Source organism: Bos grunniens, chromosome 7 (genome assembly GCF_055505025.1).
Source record: "Bos grunniens cultivar Pamir isolate PY7600 chromosome 7, Bosgru_T2T1.0, whole genome shotgun sequence".
Lineage (NCBI taxonomy): Eukaryota > Metazoa > Chordata > Mammalia > Artiodactyla > Bovidae > Bos > Bos grunniens.
Window position 1 is genome coordinate 58467422 of NC_141171.1, and position 26498 is coordinate 58493919.

General features: G+C 40.9%; 1 protein-coding gene and 1 long non-coding RNA gene across 2 annotated transcripts in view; one reads left to right on the top strand and one right to left on the bottom strand.

The window, feature by feature from the left end:
• STK32A (serine/threonine kinase 32A) overlaps positions 1–26498 on the top strand; it is a 137553-nt gene that overhangs the window by 83348 nt on the left and 27707 nt on the right. The window contains exons 6-8 of the mRNA XM_086412236.1: positions 8461–8498; positions 17993–18082; positions 25075–25172. Coding sequence (XP_086268362.1) covers positions 8461–8498; positions 17993–18082; positions 25075–25172 — 226 coding nt within the window. The remainder of the gene's footprint in view (positions 1–8460; positions 8499–17992; positions 18083–25074; positions 25173–26498) is intronic.
• On the bottom strand, positions 13113–18488 carry LOC147369611 (uncharacterized). The gene is made up of 3 exons (XR_015167642.1): positions 18415–18488; positions 18217–18316; positions 13113–13426 (listed from the first exon to the last, which is right to left on the bottom strand). It is a non-coding gene; the product is annotated as an uncharacterized LOC147369611 (long non-coding RNA).

The window sequence follows — 26498 nt, forward strand, 5'->3', positions numbered from 1 at the left end:
AGTGGCATAACTCTCAGTAGCTTAGCCCTGAGTCATAGAACTGTCTCCTGAAGTCAAGCATGGGATAGATTTCCCCAAAACAAAGGGACTACAGTATATGTGTGTGTGTGGCAGAGAGGTTAAATACACAAATGAACTGAAATGATTAAGAGAATGAAGAATGCATGTTACGAAGGCAATCATAATGTACATTGTAAAAAGTTATAACTTGCCCAAGGTCCCAGAACTAGCAAATTTTCAGCTGAGATTTGAAACTGGGTCATCTGACTCCAGAGCACACATTCTCAACATCTAGGTTCTACTGCTTCCCAAATAAACCTAGTAATGCCTGATGATGGATAGATGGATAGAACAATTTGTGATTGGGACTGTTACCAACTTTATTCTATACACACACACACACATACATACACGATTACATAGTACAATACCATATACCATATACATGACTCATATTTAGTCTGTATACTGGTACAGCCATACCCATTATAAAACTACTAAAATTCTTGTATTTCAGTGTAGTTGTTGATAGGGAGCTGCTGCCTGAGCTTGTCCTGTCTTCTCTCCTCTCACCCACAAACTCCCTTGATCCAGCAGCTAAAGTGCTAACTCCTGACCCTACAGGGGTCTCTTAGGTTCTGCTTATGTGCCTCCCCCAGCATTCAGATGACAGACTTTATTTGTTATCAACAATGGACCACAACTGATCTTGTTCCTTTCTGGTTCCTCTTATTTGTAGACTCTTTTCCTTCCTCTAACTAGTACATTTCCTTACTTAAGATTTCCTGGGTTTGAGTGGAAGACCCAGGAGACCTGAGTTCAGGCTAGTCTCTGTGGCTGAGTGACAGTTACTCTGTGTTCTTGCCTCCTTGGGTGCAGAATGCATACATGTTACTTAAGATTCTAGCTATGTGAGTCCAAATTAAAGAAAACATTGGTAATAAAGAGCACTGCTGACTAATGCAAACTGTAAGGCAGGAAGCCTTGTCATCTAAACATTCTGCCTTCAAAGACTACAAAGTGGTTAAAAATCCCAAGTTTCTGGGATGGTGGTACATGGCCATACTTCTCGAACTGGAGTGTCTGTACTATTGTACTGTTGGGGATTCATCTTCCTTAAACAATAGATTTATCCAGAACAAGAAAGATAGAATTTTATTTTTATATTAAAAGAGATATGGATATATTAATATTATAGAGTAGGGTGCAAATCTATCATATACATATAATAGAAATTATGAAAAAAATTAAACTTGATGCAGACCAATTTTAACAACACCTCAGACCCTGGGTATGTTAGGACATTCTCTGCTGAAAGGGAGTAAGATGTGAATATTTGTAATATAAACTAAGATTGCACCTCTCAATCTTTGATTATAATTCCAGTTCTGTCTTACTTTTAATCTTGAGCCATCTCTGAACTCCCCCTTCTTCATTTGCAAAAATGGGTATAATATCTAAGTTATGGATATTATTGTTGTAAGATCAGTGTTGTCTCTCAAGTGCCTGCCATGTGCCTGCTGCAGCATGAACAATAAATATTAACTCTAACCACTCTCATAACTCATGGGAAGTACATCAGTTTGAAACATTATTACGGACTAGCCTCAAACACCTCTTCCTGTGGCCAAGCAGGCATTACTAATCAATCTTTCCCCTTGGGTGTGGAAGCCCTTTACCAGCACAGTCTGAAAGCCTTCAGTCCCTTTACTTCATTTCCTTGTAATGGCTTCTGTAACTAATATTCCCTTGAACAAACTGTGGGAAAGGCTAGAATTGAACAACAAAAAGAATTAGTCATCTGAAATAAGTATATGTCAATTATTTCTCAGTTGAAGCAACCAGTTGGTCAGAAAGTTGGAAGATGATAATTGGTTTTTAATAATCCAATCCTGGGAGCTTTTCACTTCTGCCTTCTGCTCTAAATTATGTAATTTTGCTCACAATTTCCCATAACACTCTCATACCCCCACCCCTCTCTTTTCTTCAGATCAGATCAGATCAGATCAGTCGCTCAGTCATGTCTGACTCTTTGCGACCCCATGAATCGCAGCACGCCAGGCCTCCCTGTCCATCAGCAACTCCCGGAGTTCACTCAGACTCATGTCCATCGAGTCAGGGATGCCATCCAGCCATCTCATCCTCTGCCATCCCCTTCTCCTCTTGCCCCCAATCCCTCCCAGCATCAGAGTCTTTTCCAATGAGTCAACTCTTCGCATGAGGTGGCCAAAGTACTGGAGTTTCAGCTTTAGCATCATTCCTTTCAAAGAAATCCCAGGGCTGGTCTCCTTTAGAATGGACTGGTTGGATCTCCTTGCAGTCCAAGGGACTCTCAAGAGTCTTCTCCAACATCACAATTCAAAAGCATCAATTCTTTGGCGCTCAGCCTTCTTCACTGTCCAACTCTCACATCCATACATGACCACAGGAAAAACCATAGCCTTGACTAGACGAACCTTTGTTGGCAAGGTAATGTCTCTGCTTTTGAATATGCTATCTAGGTTGGTCATAACTTTCCTTCCAAGGAGCAAGCATCTTTTAATTTCATGGCTGCAATCACCATCTGCAGTGATTTTGGAGCCAAGAAAAATAAAGCCTGACACTGTTTCCACTGTTTCCCCATCTATTTCCCATGAAGTGATGGGACTGGATGCCATGATCTTCGTTTTCTGAATGTTGAGCTTTAAGCCAACTTTTTCACTCTCCAGTTTCACTTTCATCAAGAGGCTTTTTAGTTCCTCTTCACTTTCTGCCATAAGGGTGGTGTCATCTGCATATCTGAGGTTATTGATATTTCTCCCAGCAATCTTGATTCCAGCTTGTGTTTCTTCCAGTCCAGCATTTCTCATGATGTACTCTGCATATAAGTTAAATAAACAGAGTGACAATATACAGCCTTGACATACTCCTTTTCCTATTTGGAATCAGTCTGTTGTTCCATGTCCAGTTCTAACTGTTGGTTCCTGATCTGCATATAAATTTCTCAAGAGGCAGATCAGGTGGTCTGGTATTCCTATCTCTTTTCTTAATATGGGTCTATTTATGTGACCAATAGCCTTCATGAAACACCATAATTAATATATTACAGGCACAACAAATACAATATTGTATGATATTATATAAATATATATAAATAAAATATTATACATATAATACTTTCCTCTCTCAAGAACTTGGAGAGTACCCAATCTAAGAGAACATTATGTAACGAAGATTTAAACCCAAACCATGAACCTTTCAGAAAGCTGTGGGACACTGAAGGAGTTGAGTTTGGTTTGGATACACAGATTTTCCTCTTCTGTCTTCTCACAATACCCCATGTCATATTGCAGGGTGAGCAACTTGATTCCAGGGTAGGCTCAGTGAAGGGATGTAATTAGCCTATTAAGTCCTGCTAATGTGTTGTTAAAGTCATTCAAGTGACAACAGCAGACGTATCAGTTCCACTTTGAACCCTGCCATAGGGAGCACTGCATTTCCACTCTTCTGTTTATAGTCCCCACAGTAGGAATCAGCTGATTCAGCTGGACCTGGCCTTTTCTGTTTCATCAAGTCAAGATGCAATGAGAACTTTCTACAGAATGTGTGTGTTCCTTCAGCACTTCAGCGCACTTCAGCACTCCCCAAATGACTGGTTTTTTAGTTGCCAACAGCAAATACAGCGCATCTGGCATAGATGGAAGAGGAAACCAATATTCTTGCCTGGAGAATTTCATAGACAGAGGAGGCTGGCGGGCTACAGTCCAAGGAGTCGCACAGAGTCAGACATGACTGAGCAACTAAGACGGGCATAGATGGAGGGTCTTTTGTTGCTGTTGTAGTTATTGTTCTGTTGTTTTTGTTTGCTTTTGTTTTTATCTTCTTAGAAGAAAAAGAAAGACGTGGCTTATTATTCCAGAAGTTGGAGATGCCAAGGGATCAGATGCACTCATTTTTCTGACAAATATTTATTCAAGCACTAACTTTATTCTGGGCACTTTGATGAGCTTGGAAGCTACAGCACTGAACAGTACAGTACAGAAAAGATGTCCTTTCTCTGAGAAATTACATTCAGAGGGGTGGGGGGGAAACAAATAATGAACAAATAAGAAAAAATACATAATGATAGTGTTGTACTGAAAAGAAGATGGAGGGGAAGAGATGAAGATGGAGATGAGTTGTCAGGAAACATCTTGGAGGATGTGATATTTTAGCTGAGATCTGAATGACAAGAAGAAACAAGCCATGCAGGGGGACAGGATTGTAGGTAGAGGGGGCAATGTTTGAAGGAGACCAGAAGACCAGTGTGGCTGGAACATGGTGTGTGGCAGGGAGAGGATGCTATGAGATGTAGCTCAGGGTTCTGCAGGACTAGAGCATCTGCAGGTCATATAAGGCCAGGGGTAAATGGTTCAGATTTTATCCCATGTGGGTTAGGAGCCAGTGGAGGACTTTAGGCAGGGAAGGTGTGTGTAATGAAAACCCCCACCCTGGGTGCTGTGTGGATAATGGATTGTCAAGGAACAAGAGGAGAAGCAGAAACAAAGCACTATTACAAATTTCCACTAAAAGATGATGGTGCTGGTTCTGAAGATGGTGATTCTTTTGTGTGTGTGTGTGTGTGTGTGTGTATTTCACTGTAGTAAAATATACATCACATAAAATTTATCATTGTAACCGTATTTAAGTGAAAAAGTACATTAGGTACATTTACACTGTTATGCCACCATCACCACTGTCCATCTCCAGAACTTTTTCATCTCAAACTGAAACTCTATAAACATTAAACAATAAATCATCCATCCTTCTTTCCCTCAGTCCTTGGGAACCATTATTCAGTTCTCTGTCTCTGTGAATTTGACTGTTCAATCTAAGGATTTCCTATAAGAGGAATCATACAATAATTGCTCTTTTGTGCCCTGCATATTTCACTTAGCATAATGTCTTCAAGGTTCATCCATGTTCGAGAACATCAGCATTTTATTTTATTTTTTACAAATATCTGTTCAAATACCTGCTTTCACTTCTTTGGGGTATATACCCAGAAACAGAATTACTGGATCGAGTATTAATTTCATGTTTATTATTTTTTTTTGAAGAACCATCATAGTGTCTTAGATAACTGTATTTTATAGGTCAAGTTATCAAGGCTGCTGAGGGGCTGGTATTATGAGTTAAGAGAAAGAGAAGAAATAATAATGATCTCCCAAGGTTTTTGTTTTTATAATGGGAGAATATTGGTATGGTATACTGGGCTAAGGGCCTTGGGGATAAGAGGGTTTTGGTGTTTGTGTTGGATGTGATGGATATCAAAGGGTCTCTTTAGGACATATATTTATATTTATCATGGCTGCTAAACATACAGATGGGAACATCAGGCAGAAAATTTCATTTATTATTAGTCTAGAATGTCAGGATTGGCAATAAAAGGTATATGAGACAGGTCATGCTGCACAGGGGGTAGGCTCTAGTGATGGCAGAAGAATGATCAAGGAGATGGGAGTGAAGAAATAATCAGGGTGCATATTTTCAGCTTGCCTGGGTAACTTTAGGAATAGCCAGTTTTGGTAATTACCCAGTTAAACCATCTTATAGATTGCCTTAAATGAAGGAAACCATTCAGGATTATTGGAAAAGATGAAAAAGATAAAAGGTGGTGCTGCATTTCTGAACTAGAAAATCTCACCTTGTTCTAGAAGAAATTTTAATACAGCACCTGGGTTTATTTTCATTTCCTTTCTCCTGCTACATGAATAAACAGTCTTATCACACTGCTCTTCACCCTTAGTGATTTAGAGGTTATTTCATCACTTTTGAGAAAACCTGTGTACTCAGAATCTCTGCTTATATACTTTATTTTTCTGTTAAAAGTCTACTTTCCCATTTCTACAGAGAAAGGATATGAGAAAATATCCTTTCTCTAAAGTTAGTAGTAAACATACCTCTTTACCACTTCGAATCCCTTTGACAAGGTTCCTCATGAACCTTTCTTACCCTCTCCGTTCCTGGGGCAACTAGATCTCATGTATCTATTTCCCATATTCTAACACAGTGACTTATCAAAGTAGACAAATATTTGATGAGTAGATGAACATCAGATTGAAGTAGGACATACCACCTTTAAAATATGACCTCTCTGATCTTTGTGCTGTTCTTTAAGCTAGTTTCTGAGGAAAGTAGTGTATATAACAAAGCGTGGCTATAACAATTTTTTTTTAATGATGCCTAGAAATTTAATAGAAGGCCCATAAAGTGACAAACCCATAGCAGTTCATTCCTCCCAGCAAACTCTCATAAATTCAGACCACAAAATCATTATGTTCATCCTGCCTCTCCCTTCCTGGCAGGGTTCCTCAGAGCCTCCTCCTCATCTGGTAAACACTACCTGATGCTCGCTGATGCCAGTCTCAAAGAGGTGGCAAGAGCCTAATGCCTGGTTCACCTTGAGCTTTAAGCTGCAGAGTATTTGATGGTGCCCTATAGTGCTCTTGTATATCCTGGTTCATATATTAATCAAGAAGCTGCCCCTGCCATCAAGGAGTTCATGATCCAATTGGAGAAAAAAATTAATAGAAGTGTGATCAATGTTATGATGGAAGAAGTATACCATGCAGAGCATGTTGGAGGGGCCACTGACTCAGAAATGGAAAATCAGGAAAGGCTCCCTGCAGGAAGTGGCATCTGAGCTATGTGGTGAGAGATGAATCTGCATTTTCTGGGTGTAGCAGGTCAAGGCTCTGATTCGCACAAAGGAACAACAGAAGGTGAAGGGATGGGGGGAGCATTTAGGAGACTCCATGTACTGCACGTGGCTGTCGCCCAGGAGTCAGACTAAGAGGGCCTTTATTTTATATGAATGCGTTTAGACTTGATAATTTCTGAAATGAAATCCATCAGAGGGGACGGGATGGGGTCTGAAATATTGAGACTTTAGCCAGAGAAACGTCCAATTTGAAACCCCCTCCTGCTCTGTGTTTCTAATAAATTGTACCCTGAACAAGAGAAAAATTTGCCACAGCCACAAATGATCACTTATGAATCCAGAACTAATTTTAGGAAACTAATGAACTAAATGAGAAGATATTTAAACCTTATGAAAGTACCCATGTACCTGCCTGTTGGCTGGGGCACATACTTGGTTCTCTCTGTAGGTAAGAGGCTTGTTATTCATTAATAGTGTCAAGAAAAGGGGACTCTGACAATCTTGGTCTGTCAAAGGCTCAGGTCACCTTATTCTAATAACATAAAAGCCTTTTGACTAGGCTGAAAAATGTAATCCCAAACCTGTTGCAGAATTTCTTCCCTAATGACTTCTGTGAATTTGGGTTGAAGGGCTTTAATGGTTTGTTAGGGAAGGGAGTGAAAGCAGGGGTGTGGAAGACGGAGGGCTGTTATGAACTGCAGAGCAGTGCTCTCATTGAGGACCCTGCTTACAGTAATATTTGTTTCTTGAGGACTTTTAAAATTCTACAGATCAATCCTCTAAGTATTTACCATCAAACTTCTGAGTATCTACCATAAAACTACTCCATTGGATGAGGGTGGGTTGTATTCCTTTCTGTGGATTTAAGGAACTTATCAGTGCATGGAAGACTGGTCCAAATCCTTTAATTACCAACCCTGGGAATAAGACTTTTTGAGTCACTAGAGGCATTAGCATCCTAAGAAAGATTCTAATCTCTGCAAGTTGAAAGTATAATCGCAGTTTTGAAAATGTAATGGAAAAGGTTCTGCCTGGGGTATTTTTTGAGTTACACAGGATCCCTCTTTCTTGGTTTGTGAAAAACTAGAAGAGATCAGAGGCATTATATCATTAGCATCTTCATCAATCTATATTCAGGAATCTGAAGTTTCATAGTGTGTCTCTCTGCTTCATCTCAGTCAGGACTTACTACCCATTAATTTATGTTTTGTTAAGACCTAAGGGGTAGAGAGTATGAACAAACCATTATTTCTCTAAAAAAAAAAAAGTATAATCACATCATAGACCATTTTGTTTCTCATGGTCTTTAAACTCACTTCATCTGTGTAGCTCTAGAGTTACACAGACAGCAGTGACAATTAGTACTGCTGCCTTATGACGACGTAAATGCCGTATGATCTGTGGAGCAATACTTACATGCTCGGCTATAACCCACTATAGAACTCAAGGGTCTGAGAGCTTTGGAATGAAAAAGACCCAGGTTCAGAGCCCAGTCCTTCTGTTTACTAGCTCTGTGACCTTGGATTAAGTGACTTAACTTCTTTAAGCCTCAGTTTTCTGGTCTAGAAATTGGGGGTATTACTGGTTATCATCTCAGTTCACTGTGAGGATTCAGTGAGACTGTGATGAAGGGCTAATACCTTGATTCAACCCTAGCCACCATTCTTGAGAATTTTGACCTTTATCCTGTGTTGTTGTTGCTCAGTTGCTCAGTCTGGTCTGACTCTATAATTCTGCTTTATTATGAGCTACTTTCTCTTTTCTTTTTCCTCCCCTAGGGATATGAAACCTGACAATATTTTGCTTGATGAACATGGTAAGTAAATGATTTGTTTGCAATCAACCACTTGATACACATGTGCAACAAATTGATTATCCCCAGCAGAGGAGTACTATACATGGAAAAAGTGTTTTGCTTGGTTCAGTTGCATTGTTTGTACAAACTCTATTTAATGGTGGGATGGACCATATGGGGGAACTTTATTACTTATCGCAGTGGCATAGAACACTAGTACAGGGGTGCCCAATAGCCGTCTGCAGCCTTTTAGGAACCAGGCTGCAAAGCAGGAGGTGAGAGGTTGGCCAGCTAGTTAAGGTTCATCTGCTGCTCCCCATCAATTTCCGTCACTTGCATTACTATCTAAACATTACTGCCCCGCTACTCCCCATCACCTCCCGCTCTGATCCATGGAAAAACTGTCTTCCATGAAGCTGGTCCCTGGTGCCAAAAAGGTTGGGGACTACTGCACTAGTACACCCATAAATAGCCTGAATTTACATAAGGAAAAAGTTGTTCTCTTTTCAGTTTTCTTCCATTTCTACCTATTTCTTCAAGAAAACCACCCCAGTTTGGGGGTGCTGCTGCTGCTGCTGCTGCTAAGTCATTTCAGTCGTGTCTGACTCTGTGCAACCCCATAGATGGCAGCCCACCAGGCTCCCCCATCCCTGGGATTCTCCAGGCAGGAACACTGGAGTGGGTGTGCTAGTTTGCCTTAATATCTCCATAGAAATTATCTTCCTTTTTTTCCCATAAAGACAGAAGAGACCTCAAGTATAGAGCATTCGGCAGGCAATAATATCTACTTGGAGATTCATTCGGAGAAGGCAGTGGCACCCCACTCCAGTACTCTTGCCTGAAAAATCCCATGGACAGAGGAGCCTGGTAGGCTGCAGTCCATGGGGTCGCTGAGAGTTGGACACGACTGAGCGACTTCACTTTCACTTTTCACTTTCATGCATTGGAGAAGGAAATGGCAACCCACTCCAGTGTTCTTGCCTGGAGAATCCCAGGGATGGGGGAGCCTGGTGGGCTGCCGTCTATGGGGTCGCACAGAGTCGGACATGACTGAAGTGACTTAGCAGCAGCAGAGATTCATGACATTATTTTATTCTCATTTTGTCTGCTTTTAGGCTTTTCTTCTCATCAGGGCAAATTTTTACATTTATATAAGAGATACTAAGTTTTCTGTTCAACCATTTTTAGTTAACAAAAAATCAGTCCATTTAAAGAAACCTATAGAGTAGGTAAGGGTCTATGTGGTACCCAGAGGGATAAGGCAGTGACCATGAAGGTGAAAAATGAACACCTGAAGTTCAAGAAACACTGATTGAAGATGTCCTGTAGAAAAAGCTTTGACCAACAGTGATTAAATGTGTATAATCTCCTCCTAATATTATTTTAATGGGCATTTGGATTTATTGGTACATCAGTACAGAGTTGTAGAACACACAGCCTGCATGTTATAAATGTTACAGAGGCAATAAGATCCTTGTTAAATTTTCAGAGAGCTGCTGGGTGAGGGAGTCCTAAATCTGCAAAGCTCTGTATTCATCTGACTTTTACAAAAGAGATTTACAAGTGGGGCTGAAACTCCACAGACTATCCATGGTTCATTATTTATTTACCTAATTCCATTTAAAATCTGGTTTGCCACGTGTGCTCTGAGTGCCAAGAAATGCTTTTCTGTATGACCTCTAATTTCAAAGCTCAGCATCATTATTTATTTATGGACTGTCTAAAAAGATTTTTTCCACTTTCTTCCAACGCCTTATTTCTTCCTTCCCTTTACTGCTTCTGACATTTGGGAACAGATTCTCTGAAACTCAGAAATGTGGGCACTGGTGAGACAGCATGAAGGTGACTTTCATGAAAACACCAGCTATCTCTGCCTTCAGTAGGAAGCAGGATCCCCCTCATGCTGGTGTGAATAAACTCTGTGGAGCTTCACAGCTGTCCTCTTCACAACCCCAGCCGCTAGAGGCCACCTCTACACAACATGATAGAAAAAGGTGCCCTGTGTGCCCAACACAGTCTTGGGAAGGTGAGCACTGGTCACACAGAGCCTGGTTTGGGGTTCTGTCCCCACTTCTTTCTCAGCTGCTTGCCTCTGTGCCCAGTGTACTGCTTGAATATTTGTCAGGATCCTGAAAGGAGACATTGATCCTATCAACCAAAACCTTTCCAAAAGTCACCTTCCATTTGGAGAACATTTCAGACTTGGATCTCCAGTGTGACCTCATCTTATTTCTACCATGAGGTCATCCAGCTCTCATTCAAAGTCTTTCTCTTTCTCATTTTCTTATCAACTTGGTGATTGTAGATGAGGAGAAAGATCCAGGAATAAATTAATCTTCAAGTGTAAACACCCTTAGAGACTACCCTCAGGAAAAATTAATTGAGTGATATTGTAGATAAGGTTTCCCAGGTGGTACAGAGTCACTAAAAGCTGGATCCTTACTTGACTTTACTAAAGAATTATTGATATTTTGATTCCAAAAGGGATATACCAAATATTGTACACATCTACTTCTTAGGTCTTGTGTTTAAACAATTTTGTCTGACCCTTAATTCTCAGGTAACTGTACTTTCAATGGCCTGTTCTGCCTTTCCGTCATGCATGTAGGAGGCTAACACCCACTTTTTCAGGGCATTTTATTATTGGCTGGACTGTGGCTCCGCTGCTTAGGGACTGCAAGCCAGCAGCCCATGCTGCCTGGTTCCCTGTCTACACCTGTTACCTGGTGTACTATTTACAAAGATACTTTTCACTCTTAAACTTTGGGGTTTGAACAGTGACCTAAGAGGAGCTTTTCTGTATTTTACCCCCATCCTAAACTCAACTGGAGAATCATTGCAGTCAATTAGAGAAACACTGTCTTGGGAAGGACTGGGTATGTGAATGAGAGAGAGATGCAAACACACAAGATTGAGGGTCATTCTCTAAGCATTGTCCTAGGGATCTCTTCTGGAAAAAATAATTTTTTGAGGTTATTTACTGTCTTTTTTTTTCAGGTTTTGAAAAATTTACTGTCTTTTTTTTCAGGTTTTGAAAAACCTAGCTTTCAGGCATTGTTGGCCAACCCAACTGACTATTGGGTTGGCCAAAAAGTTCTTTTGGCTTTTTCCCTGAGATGTAATGGAAAAACCCAAATAAACTTTTTGGCCAACCCAATACCCTGACATGAAATTCCTGGTGGCTCATGTATGCCTCTTGCATGGGGATTTAGCAATTGCAAGGATAACTGCTCCTCTCTGATACACCTGCTATTCCCATTTCTCCAAGTGAGCTGTGTATTACACCATGTGGCTTATATTTAAATTCAGTACCATCAGTAACAGGGAGAAACTTTGTATTACTCTTACTGAGTCATACTGGTTCATGTTCATCAGAAAAGACCGATATTTAAAGGAACCAAATCCTTTTGTAAATGGAGAGTCCTTCTACCAGTGTGAATGAACATTCCTTATACATCGGAATTTGACTTAATTTTTTTTTTTAATTTAGATCACATTGTCCTACTTAAATGGCTCACTCACTAGTTCAGAGCCTGAGATGGCATTAACTCTTGGATGGCTCATAACCAACTGTTCTGATATATGGTTTCCATATCCTACCAACTTAAGTACTTCATCCAATTCTATCAGTTCAATAGTGTCTAAATTCTTGTATTTTTTTTTCTAAATTATTCAGGAAATAAGTGCTGCCTACAAAGGAAGAATAATGTCTCCCTGGTATATCTGAGAGAATGACAATTACCACATTATCTATAATTTAGGTTTCTTGATACCCTCCCTTTGTCACAGGGAACAGAGAAAGGCAAAAACTCAGTTTAGGGGTGTGAGGAAGAACCGAGCCTGATACTTTAATAGCTTCTTCTTTGCAGAGTCCCAAAATGTACCTAAAAATCAAGTGTGTAGCATTTTTATATATAAACAGACACACACACATATACCACACACACACACACACATACCCCCCCACACACACAGTAGGACACTGTACCTTAGCCCCAGATAATCAGGTTTATAAATCTCAGCTAGTGTCTAAGGATATAAATTTTTAACAAGAATCCTAGAAAACTGTGGCACCATTTTTGAGTTAGGGAAATTTTTGAAAGCTAGGAGCCATGCCAACCAATTGGTTATGGTGTCCTTGAGGGCTGTGTTGAGAAACATCCTCAGGCTGGACACATGCACAGTAAGAAAGAGTATAAATAATGACTGCAGTGATGACTCAATCCAGTGACTCAATACTGTGAGCTCCAACTTTTAATGTGATTCTGTGCCTTTAGGTACAGAGCTGAAAAGAACAGGCAGATGGCTCCCTAGGGTGCTCAATCAGGAAGTTCTGGGCCTTGTACTTGAAAACTTCACAGTAAAGCAGTGTTTCTAACTGGATGCTTTTGTTCTGCTGTCTCTCCCTGCAGAGGTGAGACAATGTCTGCAGACATTTTTGATGGTCAGTATATCAGCCAGGGGTGGGAAGTGCTTTTGGCATCTGGTGGATAGAGGCCAAGGATGCAAGTAAGCATTCCACCATGCACAGGACAGCCCTTCACCACACAGATAATCAGGTCCAAGTTCTCAGTCAGTTCCAAGTTGAGAAACTCTGATCTAAGGCTCCCTCGGGACCAGGACTTATGGGGAAAGCCAGAGGGGTCCCTCACTCCAAAGCAATTTCTATGTCCCTCTGTTAGTAGGGCAACCAGAGCTTCCTCTGTGAGCCAGAACTCAGATTCATTTCCACAGCACAGAGGGGAACTTGGCAGAAAAGTCCCCAAGGTGAGCCAAGGGAAGTACAGCAGCATCCTGGGCCTGGAGCTGAGATGTCGGGCTGGTGCATAGGCTCCGTGAGGCTCTGCTTTCCTCGTTCAGCTTGAGGGCACTAGGGTGCAGTTTCTAGTAGATGTTGGCCCTCAGATGATTCCTCCCAATCGTTTACTATGCATCCTGGTGAGAGAACCCTGAACCAATCAGAAGTCAGTGTTTTGAGTTTCTTCAGATCTTGGTCTTACAATACGGTGCAAAAAGTCTTTGGACAATTCATAACTCAGCAAAGGAGTCCTAGACCATGATAGATCCTAGGTTCTGCTACTGATCCTAAGTAGCTCTGCTACTTCTGAATACTGAGAACTTAGCCACAAACAGCTCTTCTCTGAAATAGGGATGACTTCACTAGCCCAAAGGGTATGAAAACCTTTTGAAAATTGCAATTAATCATACAAATTCAAATACTACTTATATGATAAAATTAACACTCTTTTAACCACATTCAAAAGAAATATAATGAGTACTAACTGTGGTTAAGATTTTCTACTAAGCCAGGTCTTCTTTTAAAAGCATGATCTCAAAATGCACTGGGTGTCAGAATCATCTGGGGAGCTTGTTTAAACACAGGGCTTCCACCCTCAGAGTTCCTGATTCAGTAGGTGGGGGCAGGGCCCAGGAGGCTGCATCCCTATCACGTTCCTGACGCTACTGGTCTGGGGACCACACACTTTTAGAACCATTTGGTTCTCAAGCATCCTCTAGCTTCTGCTGGGTTAGCCAAAAAGTTCGTTCGGGTTTTTCCGTACCCGCATATGGAAAAGCTTGAACAAACTCTTTGGCCAATCCAATACTTCTACATGAGCATAGTCAGTCTCAGGATTGAGTCGGCTTAGAACACCTACTCAGGCTAAAGTCAAGGATCCCATGCCTGGCTGCCCATCTGAATCACCTGTGGAGTTTCTTGGTACTATTTTTAACCTGGATACCTGGCTCTCCCACCCATCCCACTGCAATGGGGTCTTAGGAGAGAGAAGTCCAGGCATGTGTGTTTTGCAAAATGATGCCAGAGCATATGATCATGACAAATAGCAACAACTGGATGATACATACTTCCTGTGAAATGCTGTTAAGTCTTCCACAGCATTATTTCATTTGATCTTCCCAACAACCTCATGAGAAGACCACTATTATCATCCCAACTTTACAGTCAGAATCAGTCACCTTTTTGAGGTAGTACAGCTAATCAGTGGTAGAGCTGAGACTTAAAGTCAGGCAATCGGACTCCAGAAAACAAGCTCTTAACCACTAAGTCTCCAGACTCCCCTATTTTGTATCAAACCTTGTGAACCAAGGAGCCAGTGCTTTGAACATGAGGGAGAAACAGAGAAAGAAAATACTGAAATAACCTATATTACGATAGTGCAAGCTCTTGAAATCGTCTCTTGAAACCATTTATGTAAGAATGCCTTCACTTTCAGCTACTGTTACTTTATTAAGATGTCATCAGATAAAAACAAAACACTTTTTTTGCATCAAACAAAACCCTGGTGATAAAGACCAAGATTTATCATTAAGAGTGGGCTGGATGCTATTGGGGAGCAGACAGTGAAGTCGGCAGGGGGAGTGGGGTCTGTGGGATGTGGAAGAACAATCCATGGCACCCCTTCCAGTTACCACCACATCTCATCACAATCACAGAAGCATGCAAATGGAAATGCCAACACTTCCAAGATCCTCTCAAAGCATACGACATTCGTGCCAACCAACACAATGAGCTTGTCTGCCTGAATGGCTGGTAATGCCCTTTCCTACTCCTGGCTGTGAGCACAAGGACACTAATACACTCTGTAGGGATTGCTGTCTGCTGAACTTGAGTGTTAGACCCACACAGTATTGCCATGAGTATTAAGGCTGCAGAGAGACCCTGCTGCTGCTGCTAAGTTGCTTCAGTCGTGTCCGACTCTGTGCGACCCCATAGACGGCAGCCCACCAGGCTCCCCTGTCCCTGGGATTCTCCAGGCAAGAATACTGGAGTGGGGAGAGACCCTAGACAGCATCAAGTCTAACCGTTCCTTTTTTTTTAAAAAAAAAAAAAAAAGGGAAACTTACATTCAGCACAAGAAAGCAACCTCAAGTTTACAAAGTCTTAGGGGCAGAATTCAAGGCAGGACCCAACTCACCTAGCTCCCAGTTTAGGGCTCTTTAAACAGCCTCTTTAAAAGTAGAACTTGACTTTTCTCCCTTACTTTCCCTAGATATATTATTTTATTTGTGATCACCGGGGGACAATCTGAACTATCAGACAAAAAACTACTAATGATATTTCAGAAAAACAAGGAGAGAAAAGAACTCTTTCTTGGCAAAGAAATATCGATTAATATGTTTATCCACAGTCATGTTCTCTTTGTATTAATGTTTGTCTCTTTAAAAGATTCCATAAGAGATGCTTGGAAATTTGATATTTTGAATAGTTCTTATCTGTCCATCTCTTGATACTCACATTCTGTACCAACTTAAAATGATGCCAATAGACAAAAATTGCCCAAGTAGAACTTACCAGAGTGTGAGCTCTTAAAGACCAAGGTTAAAACTTTTTGAGGTTGAACTACAAATTTACAACCGGCACTAACCTTTTCATAGCATGACCTGGCTCCTGAAGAGTTGATGGTTTAAGGTCTTATTGGCCTTGAGGATAGAATAAGTGAGCTTTTACTGTCTGTTCAGTTCAGTTCAGTCACTCAGTCGTGTCCGACTCATTGCGACCCCATGAATCGCAGCACGCCAGGCCTCACTGTCCATCACCAACTCCCGGAGTTTACTCAGACTAACGTCCATCAAGTCAGTGATGCCATCCAGCCATCCGATCCTCTGTCATCCCCTTCTCCTCCTGCCCCTAATCCCTCCCAGCATCAGAGTCTTTTCCAATGAGTCAACTCTTTGCCAAAGTACTGGAGTTTCAGCTTTAGCATCATTCCTTCCAAAGAACACCCAGGACTGATATCTTTTAGAATGGACTGGTTGGATCTCCTTGCAGTCCAAGGGACTCTCAAGACTCTTCTCCAACACCACAGTTCAAAAGCATCAATTCTTCGGCACTCAGCTTTCTTCACAGTCCAACTCTCACATCCATACATGACTACTGGAAAAACCATAGCCTTGACTAGACGGACCTTTGTTGGCAAAGTAATGTCTCTGCTTTTGAATGTGCTTTCTAGGTTGGTCATAACTTTCCTTCCAAGGAGTAAGCGTCTTTTAATTTCATGGCTGCAGTCACCATCTGCAGTGATTTTGGAGCCAAGAAAAACAAAGCCTGACACTGTTTCCACTGTTTCCCCATCTATCTGCCACGAAGTGATGGGACCACATGCCATGATCTTAGTTTTCTGAATGTTGAGCCTTTTTGTTTTTAATTTAAATTTATTTATTTTAATTGGAGGCTAATTACTTTACAATATTGTATTGGTTTTGCCATACATCAACATGATGTACACGTGTACACGTGTTCCCAATCCTGAATCCCCCTCCCACCTCCCTCCCCATATCATCCCTCTGGGTCATCCCAGTGCACCAACCCCAAGCATCTTGTATCCTGCATCGAACCCAGACTGCCAATTTGTTTCTTATATGATATTACACATGTTTCAATGCCATTCTCCCAAATTATCCCACCCTCTATCTTTCCCACAGAGTCCAAAAGACTGTTCTATACATCTGTGTCTCTTTTGCTGTCTCGCATACAGGGTTATTGTTACCATCTTTCTAAATTCCATATATATGCATTAGTATACTGTATTGCTGTTTTTCTTGTTGAGCTTTAAGCCAACTTTTTCACTCTCCTCTTTCACTTTCATCAAGAGGCTTTTGAGTTCCTCTTCACTTTCTGCCATAAGGGTGGTGTCATCTGCATATCTGAGGTGATTGATATTTCTCCCGGCAATCTTGATTCCAGCTTGTGTTTCTTCCAGCCCAGCATTTCTCATGATGTACTCTGCATAGAAGTTAAATAAGCAGGGTGACAATATACAGCCTTGACGAACTCCTTTTCCTATTTGGAACCAGTCTGTTGGTCCATGTCCAGTTCTAACTGTTGCTTCCTGACCTGCATATAGGTTTCTGAAGAGGCAGGTCAGGTGGTCTGATATTCCCATCTCTTTCAGAATTTTCCACAGTGTATTGTGATCCACAGAGTCAAAGGTTTTGGCATAGTCAATAAAGCAGAAATAGATATTTTTCTGGAACTCTCTTGCTTTTTCGATGATCCAGTGGATGTTGGCAATTTGATCTCTGGTTCCTCTGCCTTTTCTAAAACCAGCTTGAACATCTGAAAGTTCATGGTTCACATATTGCTGAAGCCTGGCTTGGAGAATTTTGAGCATTACTTTACTAGCATGTGAGATGAGTGCAGTTGCGTGGTAGTTTGAGCATTCTTTGGTACCCAATTGCAAATGGCATATATTGTTCATTAGTTTATAAAATTCTTATATGCCATTTTTAATTGCCTACAGGCAGTAAAAGCACAATTTTTCTGTCCGCAAGGCCAATAAGTATGGTCTTAAACCACCCCCCCTCCAGGAGATAGATCATGATATGAAAAGGTTAGTATCAGTTTGTTGTACAGCAGAAACTAGTGTAACTTTGTAAAGCAATTATACTCCAATATTAAAAAACAAAAAACAAAAAACATTTTTTTTAAAGAGAGAGAAAAAAAAGAATGTACAAAGTAAGCTCCTAACATTCTCTGTGGCTGTCTTCTCTCGCAGGGCATGTGCACATCACAGACTTCAACATTGCCACAATGCTGCCCGGGGAGATGCGGATCACCACTGTGGCCGGCACCAAGCCTTACATGGGTACGGGTCCCCTGAGCTGCCATGGCCACTAAGAGCAAAGCTTTGTTTTCCATTCCTGTGGACACCGTGTACTGGAGGTCCAGTCATCTGTAGGGCCTTGCAGCTAGGAATGATAAGTCCCTCTCGGACTTTACCTGGAGAGCTTCTGATTTCACAGGTCTGAGGTGAACCTCAGGAATCTCCTTTTAGCAAGCATCCAGTCTGATCTTGATTCAGGAGGGCGCCACAGACTACCTGTAAAGAACGTTAGCTTATGAGTTATTAAGGACAGTTTCTACCTACTTCCTGATGAAGAATATTAATAGTTCATTCAATAAATACCTACTCATTACCTCTGTTTTTAGGTGCTGGTGATCTTGTAGGGAGCAAAACAGACAAGGTCTCCAACCCTTGGGGCTTACCTTTTAGTGAGAAGAGTTTAAAAAAAAAAAAAGAATCACATAGAGAAGGTACAGCAATAAGTGGGATGGTAATAAATGATTTAAGTATTACTATAACCACGATTTACATACTCCTGCATAAGGATGTAAGTTCACAAAGTACCTTCCCATTATAATTTTGGTTTTAGGTGTAGCATCGCTATAATCCCATGAGCAGTTTGCAGGCAAAATATTTGAACTTGAAATTAAAGGCAAGAGCATTGCCACCTTCTTTCAATATTTCATTGTCTTACTTGCAGAACTAAAGAGAGGAAAAACAAGTCATCTGTAGGGGAAAATGAGCCTGATTTTATGTGATGTTTGAAAACCTGCAAATTTCCTGGCTTCCAATTATCTTCAAGGGTATTAAGTCCCCTTTGTCACTTTTAAAATAATGGACACATACAATACAGTCTATTTTCTGCCCCAAATCCACAGTACTCAAATGATAAAGAGGAATCTCCAAGCCTGCTGGTCTGAGTTTATTCCCCAGGTTTCCTGGGTTTCCATATTAAGGGCTATTTTCTTGAAGCCAAATCAGAAAATGTGCATCTGGGTTTTCCAGGCCTGGTTTCCATGGTGAGAGGAGTAAAGGAAGATGGTCTTTCTTTTCTCTCCCCAGTGATTTTAAATACAATGCCCATATAATTTGATTCTCCTCAAAATTGGCATTTCCAGTCTTTTTCACCACATAGAGCTAAGAAATTGGAATCCAGTCAAGTTTCTCTGCCCTCTCTACCCTCATCCTTATAATTAACAATTACCAATATTTATTGAAAGCCTTGTAGGGATCAGACAATGTGTTAAGTGCTTTGCATTCATTGACTCATTTATTTTTCTCAACAACCCTGTGAGGCAAACTGTAATTATCACCATTTTACAATGAGGAGAACAAGAAATAATTTGCTCAAGATCACATGGCTAATAATTGAAAAAGCCTACATTTAAAGCCAGCTCTTTTTGACTTTAGAAATTCAAGCTTCTCCCTAAAAGAAAGATAGAGAGACTTTAAAACATATGTATGTATGATTCTTAAATGGTTGTAAGCCAAATGAGGTAGGCCAAGCTTAAGCTCTCAGAAATATTTCTAGTTTTATTTTTAAAAATGAATATCTGTCAGCACTTATATCTTCATCCAGAAGTTGTTCTTGCCTTTGATTTTTGGATGGGAATCTTTCTAAGAGATATCAGAGGTGGATGTCTGCTTTCTTTTTTTGAAAGTTATGTTCCCAATAATTTGGTAAAATCTACCTAACAGATATTCACCAGCACTCTTTTTAAAGTGTTTTTGATAATTAGCAATGAACCAGAAAGAAACAAATTCTAAAAAGAAAGAAAACTAGGATGAAATACTGAATGAAGTTCATAGGAATATACAATATGTTCTAACGTAAAATGCTAAACATATTATGCATCAGGTCCTCAGCTCTGGCAAAAAGAATATGGACCATCTGCCAGTTCTTAAGTACCTTCACCCAACAAGGAAGTTTTGCTTTTTTGAATTCATCATCTTCTACCTGCATGCTCTTTCCAATCACTCCAATCCTTCCTTCTCCCCTCCCTAGGTCTGTGTGAATATAATCAGGATCACCTAGAGCTTAACCAATTAAAATATTCATGTGCATCATAAACTAAGTATTTTTATGTACTAGCATCTACATTCTGTGACTTTTATCAATAAATCTTAATTATTATAGCTTTATAATACAGTTTAACAGATGCAAGTCCCTTTATCCTTTTTTCAGAAAACCTTTATTGTTCACATATTTTACAGAGGAAATTTAGAATCACATTCATAAATCCCATGAATTATTTCTGTTGCACTAAATTTATTTATTTTTATTTATTTATTTTTGCACTAAATTTATATATTAGTTTTGGACCCTTTCTTCATGTTCTGACCAGAATCTACTGTCCAGTTGCTTTAAAATCTGAAAAGCAAACCAAATAATGGAAATCCAGATAGCTAATAAATGTATTAAAATGTGGACAAGCTTATTAGTAATCAGGAGAATGCCAATTTAAACCACAAGGGAAAACCATTATGTACTCAATTGATTGGAAAATGTCACAAGGTTAGTTAATGCCAAGTGTGGATAAGGAGGTTGAGCAAAGTGAAGTCTCATGCGTGGCTGGTAAGAATGTTAATTGGTACAACCACCGTGGAAAACAGTTTGATGCTATCTAGTATGTGTGAAGATGAGCAGCCCATCCCCAGCATTTCCCCTCCCAGAAATGTAACCTAAAGATAGATGGACTTAGAAGAATCTTACATATGCAGGAATATTCATGAGAGCCTTGTTCAAAATAGCCCCAATTGAAAACAACCTAGATGGCTATTAACAGTAGGAAACAGGTAAATTACACTGTATTTGTATAGCTTTGAATGTGAACAAACTATGTGCAGCAAGTTGGAGAAGTTTTATACACATAATGTTGAACAAGAAGAGCAAGACACCAAAGAAAACAAGGAGTAAGATTTAACACACACACAAAACACACATACTCATGTTATTTATACATACATGTTATACACACATCTCTTATATAGACATACAAACATAACATCTATATAACATATATGTTTCTAAAATAGGGAAAACTAAGATGTTGCTTAGAAATGCATAAACAGAGTCAATCTATGTAGAAAGGCAAGAATAAAATTACCAACAGAAATTTGGGATAGTGGTTACTTATCTGTTTGTAACAGGACAGGACCCAGTGATGGGGTCAAGATTCTATGTTGTAAGGTTACATGGCCATTTGGTTATAACTGCTCATTAAATTCTTCTTTTAAGTTTTATTTACTTTTATGAATGGAGAGATGGAAATATTTAAAAAAAACAAACAAAATACTCGATGTTTTTTTTGAAGGAAACAGTCCTTCGCCACCTCTATTTGTGTCACCTCAGAGATGGAACATTTGATGGAAGCCCTCAGCGTCTCCCTGCTCTGGCTTTTCAGCACTGTGGGGGTTCAAAGAATTACCTATCCATTATGCTTTTGTGGCGGAGAAGGCAATGGCACCCCAGTCCGGTACTTTTGCCTAGAAAATCCCATGGGCGGAGGAGCCTGGTAGGCTGCAGTCCATGGGGTTGCTAGAGTCAGACACGACTGAGCGACTTCACTTTCACTTTTCACTTTCATGCATTGGAGAAGGAAATGGCAACCCACTCTAGTGTTCTTGCCTGGAGAATCCCAGGGCCGGGGGAGCCTGATGGGCTGCCATCTATGGGGTCGCACAGAGTTGGACACAACTGAAGCGACTTAGCAGCAGCAGCAGCATGCTTTTGTGGAGAAGGCAATGGCAACCCACTCCAGTATTCTTGCCTGGAAAATCCTATGGACAGAGGGGCCTGGAGGGCTATGGTCCATGGGGTCGCAAAGAGTTGGAAACGACTGAGCAACAACATGCTTTTGTACGTTGCCCTTTTTTCTTAACGTTCTTCCCAAATTCCTCAATTCCTAGCCTACTGTGAATATTTATTGAATGAATAAATGCATATTCAAATGTCTTCATGCTGGAATACAGCGTATGTAGGAGAGGATTCTACTCATAAAAACTTCAAGGGTGGTCCAAGACAAGAGAATACACAGCTTTTATAGATGTTTATTCTGTTAGATGTTTTCTTAGCACAACGGTCTGTTTATGTCTCAAAGTTCTCTGCAGCTTCTCTGAGATGTCTATCACCTGTCACCTGGTGGGACCACATCTGATGACTTGCTATGAGATAATGATAAGGGAGGGCAGAGTTATAGTCCACCGCATCCAGTCTGTGGGGGCACTGTGGGGTCAGGACCATTATCTGCCAACCTTTGTGGGGAGCTGTGACTCGAAGAAAGAATGCAGTGATGCATGAAAGGTGAATTCACCAGGGGATGAAGCCTACTTAGTCCTGCTAGGGGCTTTTACAGTCAAGATCAGTCCTGGCATTGGGATGTCAACATCGTTCATCTCTAATTGGATATTGCCCACAGAATTTTACTTGAAATTGAGTGCACCAGGCAGGGCAAACCCATGAGCATTTCCTACATCACACCAATTTCCTTTGTCCAGAACTTGCAACCTACTACCGGAAGCTCGGGTCAAGTGTGCAGCTTTTGGCTAGCTAAAATTTCCAGTGTTACAGATGTTTGTCCCTCTTGAAGAGTATCTAATTTTTTGAGAACTTCCCAGGTACCAGACACTGTGCTGAGATTTTGGCAGCCATTATCTCATTTAGTTTCTCACCTCTGTAAGAACTGCCTTCTCATGATCCTTGCTGATGATTCTGACGCTCAGCCCACTAACTCAGTTAAGGTCACGGTAAGTGGTGAAGGCAGATTTTGAGCCCAGACAGCCTGCTTTCACAGCTAAAGTTTGTAAACAGTGCTTGATTGACTGATTGATTCAGTATTGTTCATTCATTTAGCAAGTTTCTATTAAGTGACTCTAAATGGCAGATTGAGTATTGGACAAGCAAGCAGAGAAGAGACCTATCCTTGCTTTCTACATCGTTCTCCCCACTCCATCCTTCAGAAGTTAGGTCTATTCTTGGAAAAATGGGTAGAAGGTTCTCAGTGTGTTAGAGAACATGTACCTGGAGATATCCACTGGAATAAGATTGACAGGTTCTGCCTTCCACTGGAGTCAATTGAAAGAATTGTTAGAGAAATGGAGATCAAAACTACAATGAGGTACCACTTCACACCCATCTGGATGGCCATCATTAACAAGTCTACCAATAGCAAATGCTGAGAGGGTGTGGAGAGAGGGGAACCCTCCTACACCGTTGGTGGGAATGTAAATTAGTGTGGCCACTATGGAAAACAGTATGGAGATCTCTTTAAAAACTAACAGTAGAATTCCCATGTGATCCAGCAATCCCACTCCTGGGCATATATCCAGAGAAAACTAATTCAAAAAGATAAGTGCACCCCTGTGTTCATGGCAGCACTATTCACAATAGCCAAGACATGGAAGCAGATGAAGATGAGGTCCACATATACACTGGAATATTACTCAGCCATTAAAAAGAATGAAATAATGCCATTTGCAGCAACATGAATGGACCCAGAGATTATCACACTAGATGAAGTCAGAAAGACAAATACCATATGATATCACTTATATGTGGAATCTACTATATGACACTCTTTCACACCTATCTATGAAAGAGGAACAAAATCAGGGACATAGAGAATAGACTGATAGTCGCCAAGGGGGAGATGTGGTAAGGGGAATGGATTGGGAGTTTGAGATCATCATATGCAAACTGGTAAATATAGACTGGATAAACAACTGGTAGCTCTGCTGGTAAAGAATCTAACTACAATGCAGGAGACCCCAGTTCAATTCCCGAGTCAGGAAGTACCCCTGGAGAAGGGATAGGTTACCCAGTCCAGTTTCTTGGGCTTCCCTAGTGGCTCAGACAGTAAAGAATCCGCCTGCACTACAGGACACCTGGGTTCGATCCCTGGGCTGGGAAGATCCCCTGGAGGAGGACATGGCCGCCCACTCCAGTATCCTTGCCTGGAGAATGTCCATGGACAGAGGAGCTTGGCGGCTACAGTCCCAGAGGTTGAAAGAGTAGGACACGACTGAAGCAACTAAGCACAGCACAGACAACAAGGTCCTGCTGTGCAGCACAGGGAATTATATTCAGTATCATGTGATAAATCATAATGGAAAAGAATATAAAAATGTATATATATATATGTATATGACTGAGTTGCTTTGCTGTACAGAAGTAATTAACACAACATTGTAATTCAACTATACTTCAATTTGAAAAAAAAAAAGGAAGAATTATGGAACAAAGAGTCAGTGCCCCACGACTGATGTAAAACTATATCACTCTGAGTGCCCCGCCTTTCTCCTCTCCTTTATCCCCAGTATCAGGCTGCAAATGCTACTCTTGCCTCTTCCAGATGACTCCAAACTGGAAAACCAATCTCCTGCAGTTGGAGCCAAATTCTGAACATTGTTTGGCACAGTAATACAAATTTATGTCCTGACTACAACCCTTCCAAACCAAGACAATGAAGTAACATCTTCTCAGCCTTCTGCTTACAGAGTCAGCCAGACATTTGAGGCCTGATGAGATCCAGTTTTTAATAGGCACATGTTCTAAGTCAAGGAAGAATTTGTCTGTTAAGGCCTGTGAATGCTTGTGTGTGTTGGTGATGAATGAGAAAGACTATAAAATTAGAAAATTTGCCTACAGAGAGCAATCTAGCAATGGATGATAAACACCCTAAAAGTGTTTATACCCTGTTCCCTGGTAATTTGCCTTTGAAGGAACATGTTTGAAGATAGATTTGTTAATGTCCTCAGGGAGCAAAGCAGGCTTCCCAGGTGGCTCAGTGGTAAAGAATCCGCCTGCCCATACAGGAGATGCGGGTTCGATCCCTGGATTAGGAAGATGCCCTGGAGGAGAAAATGGCAACCCATTCCAATATTTTTGCCTGGAGAATCCTATGGACAGAGTAGCCAGGCAGGCTACAGTCCACAGGGTTTCAAAGAGTCAGACATGACTGAACACGCACAATTCAATCGGAGTAAAACTAACTTAACTCTTCTGTGTTTTTCAGCACCTGAGATGTTTAACTCCAGAAGAGAAGCAGGCTATTCCTTTGCTGTTGACTGGTGGTCACTGGGAGTGACAGCATATGAGCTGCTGAGAGGCCGGGTACAGTAGAATTACATTTATCTTTGATTACTCTTCCAGTAAGTTTCATTTTTACAGTGAAAGGATTGAATTTTTTTTTTGGCTAAAAATCAAGTCGTTTGTTTCAGAGATGAAATCAACTCTGCCATGTGATGCTGGTTGCACCCCTTGGGGTTTCTGCCCATAATTAATTCACTCTTCTACATATGGGACCAAGAATGTGAGTTGACATTAAATTATGCAGATAAAATTAAATGAATTATAGGGAAATTATTAACTCCCAGAGAGGGAAAATCAATACACCTCATGCCCTATCTTGTATAAATATATTTGTTTGTTTAAAGAAAATCATTTTGCAGTTACAGTCTAGGGCTTTGATTCAGACACACTTCCCCAAAGGGAGTGTGAATTATTAATCCAACACAATTCAAGCCCTGTCTTGTTGGATTTCTGTCTTTCATTTGGCTCTCGGTTCTGGGCTCTGTGGCAAATTAGAGTAGTTTCCTTTTAAAAGTAACATTTCTTAAACTCAGAAAATGCCTAATTTTGCTAAGAAGAGATTTTTTTCTCCCTCCCATATTGTTGTACCTCCCGGTAGTTCCCTGTGATTGGATGTAACTGGGAATGTAATGGAGAAGGCAATGGCACCCCACTCCAGTACTCTTGCCTGGAAAATCCCATGGACGGTGGAGCCTGGTAGGCTGCAGTCCATGGGGTCGCTAAGAGTCGGACACGACTGAGTGACTTCACTTTCACCTTTCACTTTCATGCATTGGAGAAGGAAATGGCAACCCACTCCAGTGTTCTTGCCTGGAGAATCCCAGGGACGGGGGAGCCTGGTGGGCTGCCATCTATGCGGTCGCACAGAGTCGGACACGACTGAAGCGACTTAGCAGCAGCAGCAGCAGCAGCAGAGAATGTATTAACAGCATTAGTTTCAATTTTCTTTTCTTCTTTTGCTTAAGAAAGGTGAAAGAAAGTGACTGTTAGGTTGCTGAATTTGTATCTACATATATGTTATCAGCTATATGAACATTACACTTGTATTTGTTGTGCTTGTTGTTCAGTCCCTAAGTCGTGTCTGACTCTGCAACGCTATGGACTGCAGCACACCAGGCTCCTCAGCACACCAGGCTCCTCTGCCCTCCGCTGTCTCCTAGAGTTTGCTCAAATCCATGTCCACTGAGTTGGTGATGCTAGCCATCTCATCTTCTGTGCCCCCTTTTCTTTTTCCTTATTCAGCTCGTAACTAAAAGTGTGTATGCGTTTACCAGCCTCTCCCTATTTTCCCCACCCTCAACCCTTGGCAACTATACTGTTCTACTGTTTCTATAAGCCTGACTTTTC